This window comes from Neltuma alba, unplaced genomic scaffold, assembly GCF_004799145.2.
Source record: "Neltuma alba isolate B1F8T4 unplaced genomic scaffold, ASM479914v2 tig00005035_pilon, whole genome shotgun sequence".
In the NCBI taxonomy this organism is placed as follows: domain Eukaryota; kingdom Viridiplantae; phylum Streptophyta; class Magnoliopsida; order Fabales; family Fabaceae; genus Neltuma; species Neltuma alba.
In genome coordinates, this window is record NW_021633953.1 from 624 (window position 1) to 16,317 (window position 15,694).

The 15,694-nt window shown below is 34.8% G+C and overlaps 1 protein-coding gene across 1 annotated transcript; it reads right to left on the minus strand.

Moving 5' to 3' along the window:
* Positions 1-5,488: 5,488 nt before the first annotated feature.
* Positions 5,489-14,763, minus strand: LOC114746514 (phosphatidylinositol 4-phosphate 5-kinase 7-like). The gene is given in 12 exon segments (XM_028934729.1): positions 5,489-5,902; positions 6,616-6,678; positions 6,680-6,782; positions 7,797-7,927; positions 9,106-9,293; positions 9,377-9,448; positions 9,450-9,488; positions 9,906-10,071; positions 10,679-10,846; positions 12,335-13,399; positions 13,494-13,566; positions 14,692-14,763. Coding segments are annotated over 12 exon segments (2,382 nt in total). The 5' UTR covers positions 14,723-14,763; the 3' UTR covers positions 5,489-5,619.
* Positions 14,764-15,694: the final 931 nt, after the last annotated feature.

The following is a 15,694-nucleotide window of genomic DNA, read 5'->3' on the forward strand; positions in this document are numbered from 1 at the left end:
GAATGACCGTTGCCCCCTGAATCGTTGCAATTTTTTTACCAGAAGCGACTATTATTTGCTTATGATAAAACCATGGTTTCACCGGTTTGAACCATGGTTTTACCTGGACCACGGTTTGAAAATTTACACTGCCTATTTGGATGACATTTTGTGCAAATCATGGTTTAGCCTTCCAAACCATGGTTTGTAATGTCATCCAACAGGGCCTAAGACATTGATATGGAAAAACCATAATGTATAACACAAGTGAAACAGACTCCATAATAGCTGCCTTGCAGTACCAGGCAGGCAGTAAAAGATCAACTTCTTTGTCACCTATAGATTATCCCCTCATGTGAGGTCCAGGTGCAGTGTGACAAAATTGGGTTCATGTGCAGTTGGTAATAGACCTTTAGGGAGAACCAACTACTCCCCTTCTTTTTCCCATACCGTTTTAACGTGTATAGGCAAGCCTGGTCCATGTTTTAACAGGAAAAAATAGGTTATACATGGGTATATGGGCTAGTCCATACCCATTTTTCCGTATACAAGCGTGCTATGCAAGCACCCCCTCGAGCTAGTCCATTTTGCCCATTGCTTAGCCCACATGTGACTTACAAATAAGCTTTTCTACCAATATATTCTTTTATCCTTTTTTTCTCAAATTATCACGATGTTAATGCTTTGTATTTCTTTCCTATTTAAATATGAATCAAGATCATTCATGTTAAACTTCGATGATAGATATTTTCATAATTTATTTTGCTATCATAATTTAAACTGGGATGCAATTAATGTAAGTATATAATTCGAAGCATATTGCATCTTTTATTTGGATATTACTTTTTTCATAATCCAGTATCAATATTTTTGTATATTTAAATTAAATTGGGCTAGCTTGATTTGTCCTTAGATTAATCCCAGTTAGATCATTAACCTTTAAACACTACTTTGACTAGTCCAACGACTGGCCCATTTTTAGTATCTTAAAATTCTTACAATAGAGTTCAGCCAGTTCATCTATTTCTACTTCTTGAAACAAAAATATAGATTAAAAATGAGTTAACATGTATTGTTTTAACTTGTTCTGCAAGCTAACCAAAGCCATTTTTTTAATAGGTGAAAATGGGTTACGCATGGGTGGGCTAGCTCATGCTTGTTTTACTATTGCAAAAGCCTTTTAACGTTGGTTAAATAAACTTTTGACTACAATTTAGAGAGGGACGTCTATGACGTCAATATAATAAATTTGAGAATTTCATGTCATTTACCAAAATGGTCGTGGGTAAGTGACTTCCCACGGCAGTTAGTACAAGTGACCATCGTGAAAAGTTCTTGACCACATGTCATTTATAGCATCAAAACAGCATGGGTTTGGAAACTTTTCCCAATGGTAGTTAACCACAACCGTCATGGAAAGTCAACTTATCATGACGTTTTTCTAAATATTATGACAATTTTATTTTTAAAATTTTTTTTTAATTTTTTACAATTTAACTTTATTTTAATTTATATAACCTCTTTGTATTGAATCAACATAAACAACAATTTTCAGTAGTCCTATAATGCACTAAACAACCAAATTGACAAAAACGTTCAATTTTATTCCTAAAACAAATAAGAATATCATTTCTAAACATAAGTTCATAACCAATCCACAATAAAATTCTGGCAAAAAAAATCCAACAATTAAATATTCAAAAAAAATCCAATCCCAAACCCTAATCCAACAATCACTTCTAAGTTAATCTAGCTATAAGCAACCCACAGGCTAGTCTGTCCCCCCCCTTGCTAAGCCCTGCATGTGACTTATAAATAAGGTAGATGAATTTCATAACGATGTTCTGCCAGCTCAACCACTGACTGGTGTTTTTTTTTTGTTGTTTCTTTAAATTATCACATTTTAAATCTTTGGATTCCTTCCCCATTTTAAATATGAATTAAGAATCATTCATATAAAAATTAAATGATAAAATTTCATAACATCTTCTTATTAAATGATAAAACAATCTTCTTTTGCATTATGTACCAAATAATTAATGCCTTTTTCACTTGCTTCAAATCACTTATTTTCTCTCAATTCTTCTTGTAACCAAACAAGTCCATATTGTTGATCCTTAAATTGATACCCTGACAAGATATGCACATTATTGTTTGATACTATTGATGCTTAATATAAACCCACTTGATTAATTTTTAAAAATTAAGGAAGTTACTAAATTACTTAATTATAGCATATGTTATGTAGTCCCTTTAAATACTTATAGTATTATTAGATCATAATCAATTTATTAGTGGGTAAATTTTTTAAAAAATGATAAATAAAAATATTTAAAGTAATTTAGTAACTTTCTTGATCTTCTCAAATTAGCCAACTGTCTTATTTTAAGAATATGACTAATTGTATAGCCCACAGATAATTAATTAGGCTGTAAGAAGGCAACTGGTTTTTTTCTGTGAGAGAGAGTCACACCAAACATCAAACATATGAAACTCCCAAGACAACAAAGGTCCGATGGTGTTTTTCTTTTTGGGAAACTGCATATATGCCTTTCCTTGCTTTGCCAACTCAGCATTCTAGGGCTATTTGTGTGTGTGTGTGTGTGTGTGTGTGTGTGTGTGTATATACCGCCCTCTTCATTGCTTTCCCATCATCATCATCATCTTCTTCTTCTTCTTCTTCTTCTTGTTGCTGTTGTATATAATGAATCAAGTTATGGGAGTTGGGGTTGATAGGGATGTCGCCTGGCTCGGGATTTGAATTCTAGGTTTCTCTGCAAATCCCATGTTTTGATCTATCTCGGACCAGGCTTCATCCTTATCTCTTTCGTCTCTGGTCAATCCTTAATAAGATGATCAACATATGCCTGAACTCTTTGTTATCTTATTAATCTATACTTCAAAAGTAGATTCATGTGGTATCTGATATTTATTACAGATCATTAAAATGATCACACGCTTATGCCTTTAAACATGTGTATTTGTGTGCACGTTTAATTTCTAGCGAAGTACATATGTGTACTTTGTTTCTTTAGCCCGTCATGTCCAAGTAAGATGGATTACGCCGTGTTGTTTGGTTTCAAGGTTTGCATACTCCAACAATTCTCTACTTCCAAGTGAATTGAAGTAGGAAAATTGTGGATTACTATATACATAAGTTGTTTAGTCTATGGATTGTTAATTACTCCTTCGGTGGTGCTAAGTGTAAGACCCATTTGTGTATAAATTATACTACAAAATAGGTCTTATATGCAGAACCAAGGAAATATAAATAATGTATTTTTTTTCTATTCAATAAATGATGTATTTTGATTGATGATTTTTTTGAACTGAGTTTTGAAGTTTTGAGTGCACTGCGCCAACATGGAACTTGTCTATGTACTCTTATTCTTATACTCTGTCTAATAATCAAAATATAGGAACTAGTTAAAAACCTTATTTTGATCTTAAATATAAAGCTTTAATTCAGTGAGGAAAGAATGTTTTTCACTAACTTCTCTATCTACTCTCCTCTCTACTTATCCTTTCTCCATTATTTTTTTGGTTAGCACTTATATTTCCATTATTCAATCAACATTCAATGGTTGAATTTAATATCTTTTAATATATTATTATTATTATATTAAACAATAAAAATTTGAATAATTCAGATTCACAAAGATGAAAAATGAAAAAGAAAGTACAAAGTCATAATAAAAATTTAAAGATGACAATTATTGGATAATTTTTAACAATTTTCCTTTATTTATTATTCATTTATTGCAATTATAAACTATCCAAGTTAAATTTTTTAATTTTTAAATTTATATATTATTAATATTATAATAATATTTTAATAGGATATTAAATTTGACCATTAATCTGTCTTTTTCTCCAAATCATCACAATTTTAAATATTTTTTTTAACATAGACAAATGAGTAGCTGCTTCATTGATTCCTTCTTATGACAGCCAAAAAAACCGTGGCAAGAAACATCCAAATAATTTTTTTTTTTTTTGAGGATGTCAGGGAATAATTTCCAAGTGAAAAACAGAAACAGTCAAACAGCCCACCAAAACTTCCAAAACAGAATAAGTACTTCTTGTGCGTGGGGGAAAAGTTTGGAGGCATATGTTTTAAAGCCATCCTTAAAAGTATATGTAGCTAGAGGTATAGGTGATGAACTAAAGGCTTATTGTATTTTACTGGATTCTAATTAAAAGAAGTATGCAGTAAGAGATTATCAACATGAAGAAGATGATGATGATTTGTTATCATTGGAGAGCCCTCGGATATGTTCCATCAAAGAAGATGACGACATCGTGATTCCTGTCGCCAAAGGAGCTAGGACGGTGGCTGAAGAGGTTTCCTCACAGTAGAGGAGTGTCACCAGTAGATATAGTCAAGTGAAGGAAGGAAGACTATAAGAGGTAAGAGCAAATAATGTACTCCTCCAATCCAAAATATAAGATTCTTTTTATAGTGTAATTACACTACAAATGGGTCTTATATTTAGAACTGGAGGAGTTATTTTTTAAGATTTTCATATGTTGTGATCCTAGTTCATATGCCTCGGCAATGCATTACCAATGCGTGGTAATTGGTATTACAAAATGTATTCTCTTTACATACATTACAAACCAATCAAACATTTGATTCCGTATTTTGGTGTCGAAATTACATATAATATCTCATTTCATGAAGCTCAACCACATAAATGCCATTATTTAGTAACAAATTCATGGAATGATACATTTTGAACGCATAAAGGTGACGATAATGGGAAAGGTATATGACAATGAAATGAAGGTGTTGAAAGAAGAATACAATCGTTTGACATCTAAGCTGTCTCATTTGATTATTTAGTTGGTTTTTGTCGCAAAGGGACTCAAATTTCCTTAAACAAGTTCTCATTTTTCAGTTTTGTAAAGGATTCATATATAAATTAATTGGTAATATTGCATAATAGATCGTTTATTATCGGGAGGAAAATGGTATTTGAATTATTTTGAGGAATAGCGAACCCACTAAGCAATACTCAATTTGGGATGGACTACTTCTGGGTATTTTATACAACGTCTTGAGGAAGATAAACAAATAACAGAGGAAAAAGGCCTCTTTCAAAAGTTCAACTTTTTAGGACTAAAACTTTTTTTTTTGGGGGGGGGGGGGGGGGGGGGGGATTTTTTGGTAGTACTATTTATGATAATAACTAGCAGCCAAATACGTTGCATGAAGCCAAATAACGATTCATATTACTCATAATTCGTAAATAATAGTTTGTTATAAATTTTAGATTTTATATTTTGAGGATATAGTTTGGGTGTTTAATAATACAATGTCACATCTTTAAATAATGGAATGTTTATTCCACGTTAGTTGAACATCAACATCAACTCTCAACTTACTAAGAAAATAAAGAACAAAAGAAAATTAAAATTTAAAATATCGGGTGACAATTTCTTCAATGAGTAAGACTGCATACCTTTCGAACATTAATAACTCTGTGAACTGAAACAAGTGAGATTGTGCATGTACAAATTTATTCACCCATTGGGAGGAGGAAATTATGAAGAGTTTTAATTACACTAATGATATATTCAAAACTACTCCTTTCGGAACAATTACAGGGAAGGAAGGAAGGAAAAGAATACTGTTACTCATGGAGTCTCTGGGAAAACTTTGGTCTCCAAGAAATTGATGAAACGTTCAGCATACAACTTTGGTTCAACTACAGATATTGTCACAGGATCGAATTGCAGTGATTTATAGGCATGTTCAGCTTTCTTCCTTAGGTTGTATTGCTGCAATATATCAATTATTCCCATGTAGAGGACAACATCGTACACCTCAAAAAGCTCTATTTCTGATGCCTCCACCTTGTCCTCCACAAGCTTTCGGTTTGCCTGAGCCGGCATGTTCACCCCTAACTGGACCCGCAACCTGAGTATGAAAGTGATGAGTACCCTTGGTTACAGATTACTTCACTACATACCACAGGGGCAACATATATTAATGTCAGAATGTTTAAAAAGGAATGACAGAAAATTCAATTTCAGTTCTCAAGAGGGTCGATTGCGTTTGCTCGAAAACTTAAATTGATGAAAATTTGAAAGCGAGTTAGAGGGAAGGATACAGGCAACACAGAGTCAGGTGTTTATATGATCAGAGAAACTGCATACCTCATCCTATTTGTTTTGAAGTTGGTCTGTCAAGACGTTAATTACCAATAATTTCAACTAAAAACCTAAGCTAAGAGAAAGCCCATAAATAGTTTTATTGTAGTATCCAACATGATCCCCTCAATGAAAACCCTTGAGCTTGAAAATTTAGGCAAAACACATTCACGTGGTGCTGAAATTTCATTTGAGTATGAACAATAAGGGCGGCGAGAATCAGCTCTTAAGCATTTATTCATAACGGCTGGATAACGACATGAAAACAAACCTATAAGGCTTAAACTTTATAATCTCTACTCAACAATTACCAACGGCAGTTACTCCCTTGCTAAGATTCATATATTAGCTGGATAATACAGAAATTGACTGGCAATTTCAAAGAAAAGCCTTGCGAAGGTATAAGATTAAGACCTCATTGATATGAGAAAAACCATAACAATTGCACAACACAAGTGAAACAGATTCCATAATAGCTACCTTCCAGTACCAGGCAGCAGAAGGTCAACTTCTTTGTCACCTATGGAGTAGGCCCTCAATGTTTCCTCTGATGTGAGGTCCAGGTGCAGTGTTGACAAAGCTGGGTTCATGTGCAACTAGTAACAGACCTTTAGGAAGAATCAACTGCTCCCCTTGTTTGAGTGCATCTAGGTTCAAAAGCCAGTCAATAGACAGTAAAAAATGCAAGGTTATGTGAGCATGGGCACTCAAGATGAAACTACTAATGAACAGGGAGGGAAAAAAATAACATGATGAAACTAAAACAATAGTTGGAATGCATACTGTAATCATGATTCGTGTATATGCGCTATACGTATATTTATGTCCCAAGTTAGCCGCAAACTAAACTACAGTAGGGTCCACAAATGATATAGGACTAACTTATTTAGAAGATCAAATCATGAGATAATTTGCTGTTAAAAAGACATAACCAGTTATTCTTCTTACTGGTGAAACTGATTGCCAAACATAAAAACTGCGTGTATATCTTCCCCAACTACACCCCGCCCCACCCAGGAAAAAAAAAAAAGCAGCAATGTCCCATTCTTCCATGTCAATTGAAAAGTGTGCTTGTATAACAGATGACAAGAATCGCACCTTTAAAACAACTATTCTGGTGCTCACACTAGACAGGCAAAAGACATCTAGAATGAATCTATGTGCAAATACAAGGTGCTGGTACGATCAAGAGACATGGGGGTAGGTTCATATCTAAACAGGCCATTCAACCAGAAAGAAACAACTACTAATCCAGAGTCGGCATTGTCACATAAGATTTACATCAGTTATAAGATCTTTTTGCACTGTATATAGAAACTGAAGGCAAGAGATTTTGGAAAGAATATTTACTCCAAGAGTGAAGTCTTGCTAAAATCCTACACAAAGCAATAATTTCATCCATCTGACACCAAAAGGCATCACCAATCAGATTTTCTACACTGCAACATATTCCTAGTGCTAACAATGTCAAATTTATCTTCAGCAGAATATTAAATTTACAAGTTCACCAAAAAAAAAAAAAAAAAAAATTAAATTTACAAAAAAATTTATTCATGTAAAAGATGTGAATGCCAATTTATACGAATATGCAACCACTAAGTTATGAAAGAACGCTGCCATATTACATCACACTAACTTGCATCAGAGGCATTTAACATTACCGGAAGTTAGACTCTCAGGCTGTTCCGCTAAGGCCTTTAGATTCTCAGGAGCTCTAAAATGCAATCCCAATAGAAGGCTATAATCAATAATTTGTTGAGACTCCAAGAACCCGCAGTCCACTCTAATTTGACTGCACCAGAAAAACAAACTTCTGCTTATGATGCATTTTTTTAATGCATGCCTATGTAGTTACTCACAGAATTCAGATCTAACTGCTATTATACCAATACCTTTGTAATACTATAACAATAAACTAATTACAATCTACAGGCACACCAGCAACTATATTATATACAAGATTCAATTTCAGTTGATCTAATTAAAATTTGCCATTCTACAGTTTCGCAGATACAGCAATATAGAGAATCTACTGAAAAGAGTGGCACCTTTCGGCAATGGCTTCATTACAAATTTCCTCACATTGCAGTAGCTATGGACCCCCACCCATTGGGTCATGGCTCGCTAGGGATAATAATAGAAAAAGCCAAGAAATACAAGAGAAAGAGCAGACAGAAGGAGAGAAGGAGAGAGTTCGTTAGAAGGAGGGATATATCATGGAGGGTTCTGTGAATAGTGAAGTGAGCATTAGATTGAGGATTAAACTCAGCTTTATTCAGAAATAATGTACACACACCCTTGGTTCCACCAATTAGTTACATCTAAAGAAATGCCTTAGTCATACAGAGGAGCAATACATTTAAGCTGTAAGTCCTACTTGATCTTTCCTAATCGCTTTACAATTTCCATGCACTTAAGAGATTGAAGTAGTTAAGAACCTACAACTTGTAAAATACTTCACTATGAAATCTTACAGAAGAACAATCTGACATGCATCTGCATTTAAAAAGGATTAAATCTTTGCACTTACACTATATAAGAACAAATAATAAATTTTGACACACAGAAATACCAGAGAGATTTTCATCCATTGAAGAGTGAAGACCGTGAATTCAAAGAATGAATGACTATAATATTTAGGAAGCATTTGAAGTAAATAGCTGTTTAATAATAAGGCGTGACAAATTCCAAGGCATTTTAGTTTAGGATCTCAATACCAGAAGTAATATTGCTTACTGGCTGATGCTACGAGGGAAAAACTTTGTCTCATTGGAGGCACCTTTTAAGATAACTTAGGTAGCTGATTTCCATGATAAAGAGTATTACAAATAAAAATTGCAATGCCATGCGCAAACTCACTTCGAAAGAAATTGTTGGAGTCATATCTTAGATTGTTTCAGTAAATGGTCATTAATAAAAATCAAAGCAAATACATTATATATCAACCACATCAGTAAAGTAGGAACTTACTGAAGTAGGGATTCTCGCAATTTCTTGTCCATATGAAATTCATATTTGAGATCAAGATCTTTCAAGGTCGTATTCTCTTTGATTTTATCTTTACTGGTAAATCTTCCTTGAGAAGACCCCTTCAAATCATAACGACGGTGGATATGCAGTTCTGTGCAAAACATATTCCCCATTACCACGAAGCGCACCTGATAAAATTGGCAAGAATATATTTACATACTTGGATTGGTGACGTTAGTGTGAGAAGCTAGAGGCAAATAATGAATAATACCTTTTTCCCACCTCTTAGCATTATTCGATGAAGCCCAAAAAATTTTGTGATAAGAGTATTTTCATATTGCCCCTACATGACTATAATACTTAGGAAGCATTTGAAGTAGAACCTACAAGAAGAAAACATATGAACATGGTCATGGATAAGGAACACCTTTATCATAATCATTTCTTACAATTTTCATAAAATTAGAAAACTAGAACTAGAATGAAGAGAAGTTGACAGATTCTATATTTACTCTCTCAAGAGAGCAATGTATTAAGAGCAGGCCCATTTCACATTAACACCAACGATCCATCTCAGAAGTTTATTAAGAGACATTAACATCCATCCCGGGAAATACAAACGTGAAGACATTCATCTATCAAATCAATAAATTTGGCATTGGATTCCATCAAGTATGCTTATTCATCCCAAGGATTGAAGACATGATAGATCAAATTGAAATGCTTGATTATGAATATAATAGTAAGCCATACAGTGACTACAAACCAAACAAGCAAAAAGACAAATGGTGACTACAAACCTTCAGTTCAGATTTCTTCAAAGTTTTGATCACAAATCTGTCATCTTGAGAAAGATAGAAGATGCTGCCACTTTTTCCAGGAGATGTTATGTCTCTCAGACCGGAGTCACCACAAATGGACATCATGTACTCTGCAGCATCTAATTTGAACATCTCTCTCAAATTCCTGGAAATTTATGCTTAAGTAATTATGCAACAGATAAGATAAAACAATAATAAGATGAATTACTTGGACATGGTTAGAGGAACATTAATAGTCACATGGATGATGCAGGCACCCAACAGCATCAAATGCACAAAGATTTAGTATGTAAATCTTCAATTGCTTATTCAGATTCCACCAGATCACCCTACAAAAACTATATATAACACCACCATGGTTGGATGATATCAATATGCAACTGTATTCATAAAGTCACATTCTCAAGCATAGTATTCTTATGTCTAACATGATCACTTTAAAACTAGGATGAGTACAAAGAAAAGTATCCATTATTCTTCCTCCTTTTAGCTCGAGGCAAATAATTGGACTGCAGTTCAAGAAGGAAGCTTTAATGGTTTGAGCACCCTTACAGGGTCTTGAACAGCTAGCGGTTCCATGCTTTTTTGCTAGCTCAAGATCGACCAGTTTTGTTTATATTAAACCAAATAAAACATGATGAAATAAGTTTTCCACACCTTAAAACGTTGAAACACTTTAATCATGCAGCAAGTGTCAAGAGAATACAGCTCTTTAGTGAGGAAGATATAGAGTTCGTGAAGTTGCTTGATACCTGAAGACCATGGGGCAATAATCCTTCCAGTAGAAGTCTATGGATTTGTGTGGGGGAGTAAACTGTGAACCCTCTTTGGGGAAGTACATTCTTATTCTTGCTCGATCTCCAAAATCAGATGAACGAACTTCACGTGCAGGCACCGGTGTAATCTTGCCAACGGTATACCTGTGAATTCAGTCAAATTTATTTAAATCCAGACTTCATGAAATACATAATACATGGTAGACGATAAACCATATTGATTATGATTTGACATGCATACTTGAGTATGCACTCTTACCCCTTTTTATTGCAATACTGACATGTTAAAATTAGTTGTTTTTCAAGTATAATCTGTTATCTCATTGGATTTGTCATTCAGAAACACCCAACACAAACATGCAACTGCAACTACACAAGGGAAATGGAAAAGTCTTTTCAAGAAGTCCATTAACTACTAGAATGGTCCGGTGTAAAAGGCATAGTCAAGAACCTTCATCCATTGAGCCATCGGCTGCAATTGCAATAGAAATCATCAGGCTCAACAAAGCAGCATTTTCAAAAGTATTATGAGGCAATGTGCTTTCAAACATGGAAACTGACACAATGCAATTATTACTACAATTATTGTTAATATTATCGTTGTTTTTGTTGCTGTTGCTGTTATTTAAATTTATGACATTCATAATCAATTTTGGAGTTCTCAATAAACAGATGAAATAGGAGAAATGTAAAAAAAAGAGATGATGTATGCTTCATAAATGACGGGGAAGAACACATGTAATTACATCATCCAAAAGTGCTATGCGGGTATTAGCTTTTGATCATGGAAACTGACAGCACTTATTATCAACGTCAACTACAAGAATTAAAACAAATCTTGGAGTTTTCAACAAACAGAGGATAAAGGGCAACTTGTAAGAAAATAAAAGGAATAAATGCTTAAAACATAAATGGGGAGGATGGTAAGATAACTTCAAAAATAACAGAGGATGGACAAGAAGTTCAAGTAATTATCAAAGGCCTTAGACCATGCCTTACAATTTCCTATGTAGTATATTCAGTTCTATAGACAAGTCTTACAAGTAATTACCCATCTTAATCTATGTGGCCCAGTCATTCATCTCTCACCGTCTTTCCTTCTATAATCATGTTGACTTGAATCTTATATTACAGCATTGAAGAGTCCACAAATTACTACAGGAGATTATTAATCCAACTGAAAGAAAGTAGCAAGTTAAATGCCTGGATGGCCCCCCTTCAGCCTTAATATTTTTAACAATAACTGAAGAAAGAACGTAGATACTTTTGATAGGTATTTAATTGGCTATATCAAGCATCATCAACTGCATCATCTTTCAAATAACCATACCAAAGATATGCCACATTATGCTACATAGCAAGCAGTATATTTTATATTATTAATATGTGAAGCAACCAACATGTAGGTACTGATATCTGTAAAGAAGTCCACCATCTTAATGATTTCAACCCTTCAAGTCAGGTAATACAGATGTATAAATTCATTTTTTTAAAAAAATACAATAGTAAAGATATAAACAGTAATAATAGAAAGCATTATATTTAAAACTTCTATTAATTATTGATAACAGTTACCAAATCCTTCAAAGCAAATTAGAAGGGATTACTAAAATGTTAGATCAACAAATTTACCTGATGCCAAGTTGCAAGTTAAGCTTCAGATAATAGCTTCGACTCCCCCCAAAAATATCCACACATGAGCTCGGCTTTACTTGTTGCACACCAAACTTATTTTGCCATTTGTTTTTGCGTGATACTTCTGAGTATTTCCTAGTTTTCTCCATGATAAGAACCCCTTGCATGTATTCCCTTTCATAAACCCAAGTAATTTTATCTGGGTCCTCAGAATGACCTCCATCAGAGGCAAGGGGCAATCTCCGTGAGTAATCATTACATATGCATTCTTGAGGAGGAGGATGTCGGGTCCAACTAGAATCCAGTGATGAAGTCCGATGAGATATATGATGTGAATTTCTTAAACTACCACTAACTGATACCTTTTCTGAAAGGCTTCGTTTAACCTTTGACTTTGGAGGCCGATGTTCCTCTGAATTCAAATTTGAACCATTATCATCACTGCTAAGAGAGCTACACCATTTCTTCAAAGATGGATGTTTGCAACCGGCAGGGAAGAACGTTCCTTTTCCATCCTTTAGACCCCTACTCCAAGTCCCAATATAAAGCCCCCCCTCTGCAAATCTATAAACTCCTGATCCATGTCTAAGCCCATTTGACCAAAAACCATCAAAAATGTCACCATTACCCCACCTCATAACCCCTCTACCATCTATTTTACCACGTTTCCAATTCCCAATATATGTATTTCCGCCACTCCAGGAATACCTACCACTGCCTTCATGCACTCCCTCCTTCCATAAACCCTCATAAATATCTGAATTGGAATACTCCTTCCGTCCTATCCCATGCTGGGCATTCATCCTCCAGCCCCCTCTGTAAACAGACCCAGAAGATGTTGTGAAGGTGCCATAACCATGACGGTAATTCCCAGAGAACTCGCCTTCATACTTTGCCCCTGATGGCCAAATGATCAACCCCTTGCCTGTCATTTTCCCGTCTTCCCAATCACCCTCATATACCGTTCCATCTAACCAAGTGTATTTTCCCTTGCCATGGGGCAATATCCCCTTAATCTCACCAATATAGACATCCCCATTTGACAAGGACTTCTCATCAAGCCTACAATATTTGCAAAACAGTAGAATATAATATATGCACAGGTGGCATAAATACAAAGAAAGTTGAATGGAGTAGGAGTTGCTTTGAATATAACCTTCCACTGCCCTCCATGACTAACATGCTTTCTTGACCTAGTTGAGTAGGACGCATCCAAGTGCCATTTCCTCCTATTATAGGTTAGAAAGAACACTCATTGATCAGAATGGGAAATCTATCTTCCCTTTTACAGCTCCATGACATTATTTTTCCCAGTGGAAGAATTCTAGAACATAACGAAACAACCATAATGAGTGTCTGGAAAAAAAAAAAAGAAAAAAAAAACTCAGCGGAAGGGAGGAAAACCATAGCAAGCCTCTAGTAGGTTTCCCTTTACTGAGGAACGCTATACGGGACTTCTACAGATTGCAACAAAAATTACACCACTAAAGTATAGAATGACAATTAAAATCACTTGCGATTGAAATTTAGCGGAGATCAAGGGTCAGTTGGTAGAAGGACTTCCCCCACTGCTAGCAGAACAGACTAGACAATTCTGTTTGACAGATCAATGGTCAATAAGTCAACATTATGAGGCATTTTGCGTTGAAAACAAGAAGGTGATTTACTAGATATGGAGATGATATGTACTGAGAGGCAGTATTTATAAGGAACAAAAGTGAGAGTAAGGGTATGCATATTGGTTCTTTACTCTTGAGTAGCTTTCTGATCGCAAAGCCTACCTTCTCTTATTTCTGGACTTTTTTTTTTTTTTTCACTTCATCTAGGATGGAATGGCAGGGTCTACCCAGCCCATGATTTTCTGAAGTAAATAAACCATATTTTTTGTAATCAATGCTTAAGATTACGATTGTTAAGAAGATTTCCTCTGATTTCCCATGCAAACTTAGAAGAACATGCTTTGGTAAGTTATGCAATAAAATTTCCTAAGGAATCTTAATTTCCCTCAGTATTTAGTTTTTCACAAAATTTCACCAACTAATCCCAACAGCATCCATGCAATTTCAGTTTTCCCATCTTATCTTCCAACATCTATTCAAAATACACGTTTTAATTTTTAGTGATTGCCAAGGTATTTAATCTGCAGGGGTGGCATTGCCTGAGTAAAAAGTTCTTCCTGTTGAATTTAAAACCTTCATGCCAAGCACCCCCAAAAAAATTAAGAATTTCCGCAATCAAAGGAACAAATCTCAGCATCAATGTATCTCAGTCTAACATTATATCCAACAATAATGCAGACCAAGGGTGAGTTCATTGACTCAAAAGCAGGCATGCCTAATTTTACTTAGAGTCACCTCCTTGGTTGCTGCATTCAGCTTTCTTCATATATGAATGCTGCAGATCAGTATTAGTGACTCAGTCCCAAATATCCTATCTTTAGAGCAATGAGACGAGCTGATGTTGAGTTCCCATTGACCAGAGCATGAACCATGAATCCTGCTGTAAATATTAATTACCAACAAAATTGAGAACAAGATCACATAAAAGCAAATATATGAGCACAATTATAAGTCATGAATCTCACTTTATAGAGTACAAAGGCAAATACTGCCATCATAACCCAACTTACTTTATTTGTTCTACTCACCAACTAACGAAAATATTGCTTCCCGTAAGTTGATATTATAATTTAATAAAAGAATTAGAAGAAACATGTATTGATGCATGATGAGTATAAACATAGATGTATCTTTTTTGTTCTTAGTGAAATTGAAAGACCATAGGAAAATATACCCAATGTGGAGACAAGGTGTACCCTTCATGACTCGTTTAGGAATAACCAATTCATGAGGTGGTTGGAGTATCACGGGAGGGACTATAACGAATCCTGGTATTTGGAGTTACGAAAGTGTGGCCCCAAATCCGAACTCAATCATAAAGTCAGAGCACTGCCCCAGAAACAAAAAACGAAGCTAATAACCAAACTTTTCTAGTAGACAGGGATACTATAGAACTTTATTGACCCGATTCGCATCCTACTGTTCTACTTTATCAGCAGACAATGAACAAGAAGCCAGCATTGAACAAATAACGTTAGTTAGTTGGTTCAGTAAACAGAAGGGTGTCAAGAAAAGCATCTACAGCACTCCAAGGTACTGTATTGAATCCATATGCTACAGCAAGATAGTAATCAGCAAATCGAATGATCGCAAGAAGAATCAACAAACTGACCTTAAGGTTGATTGGAGATCAATACGCGTCTTCCCGAAGCAAGACTCAAATTGAAGAGATTCTCTCAAATTAAGCTTCGAGCAGACAGCAACTGAACCCTTATTTTTGGAAATACCTGAGACAAGA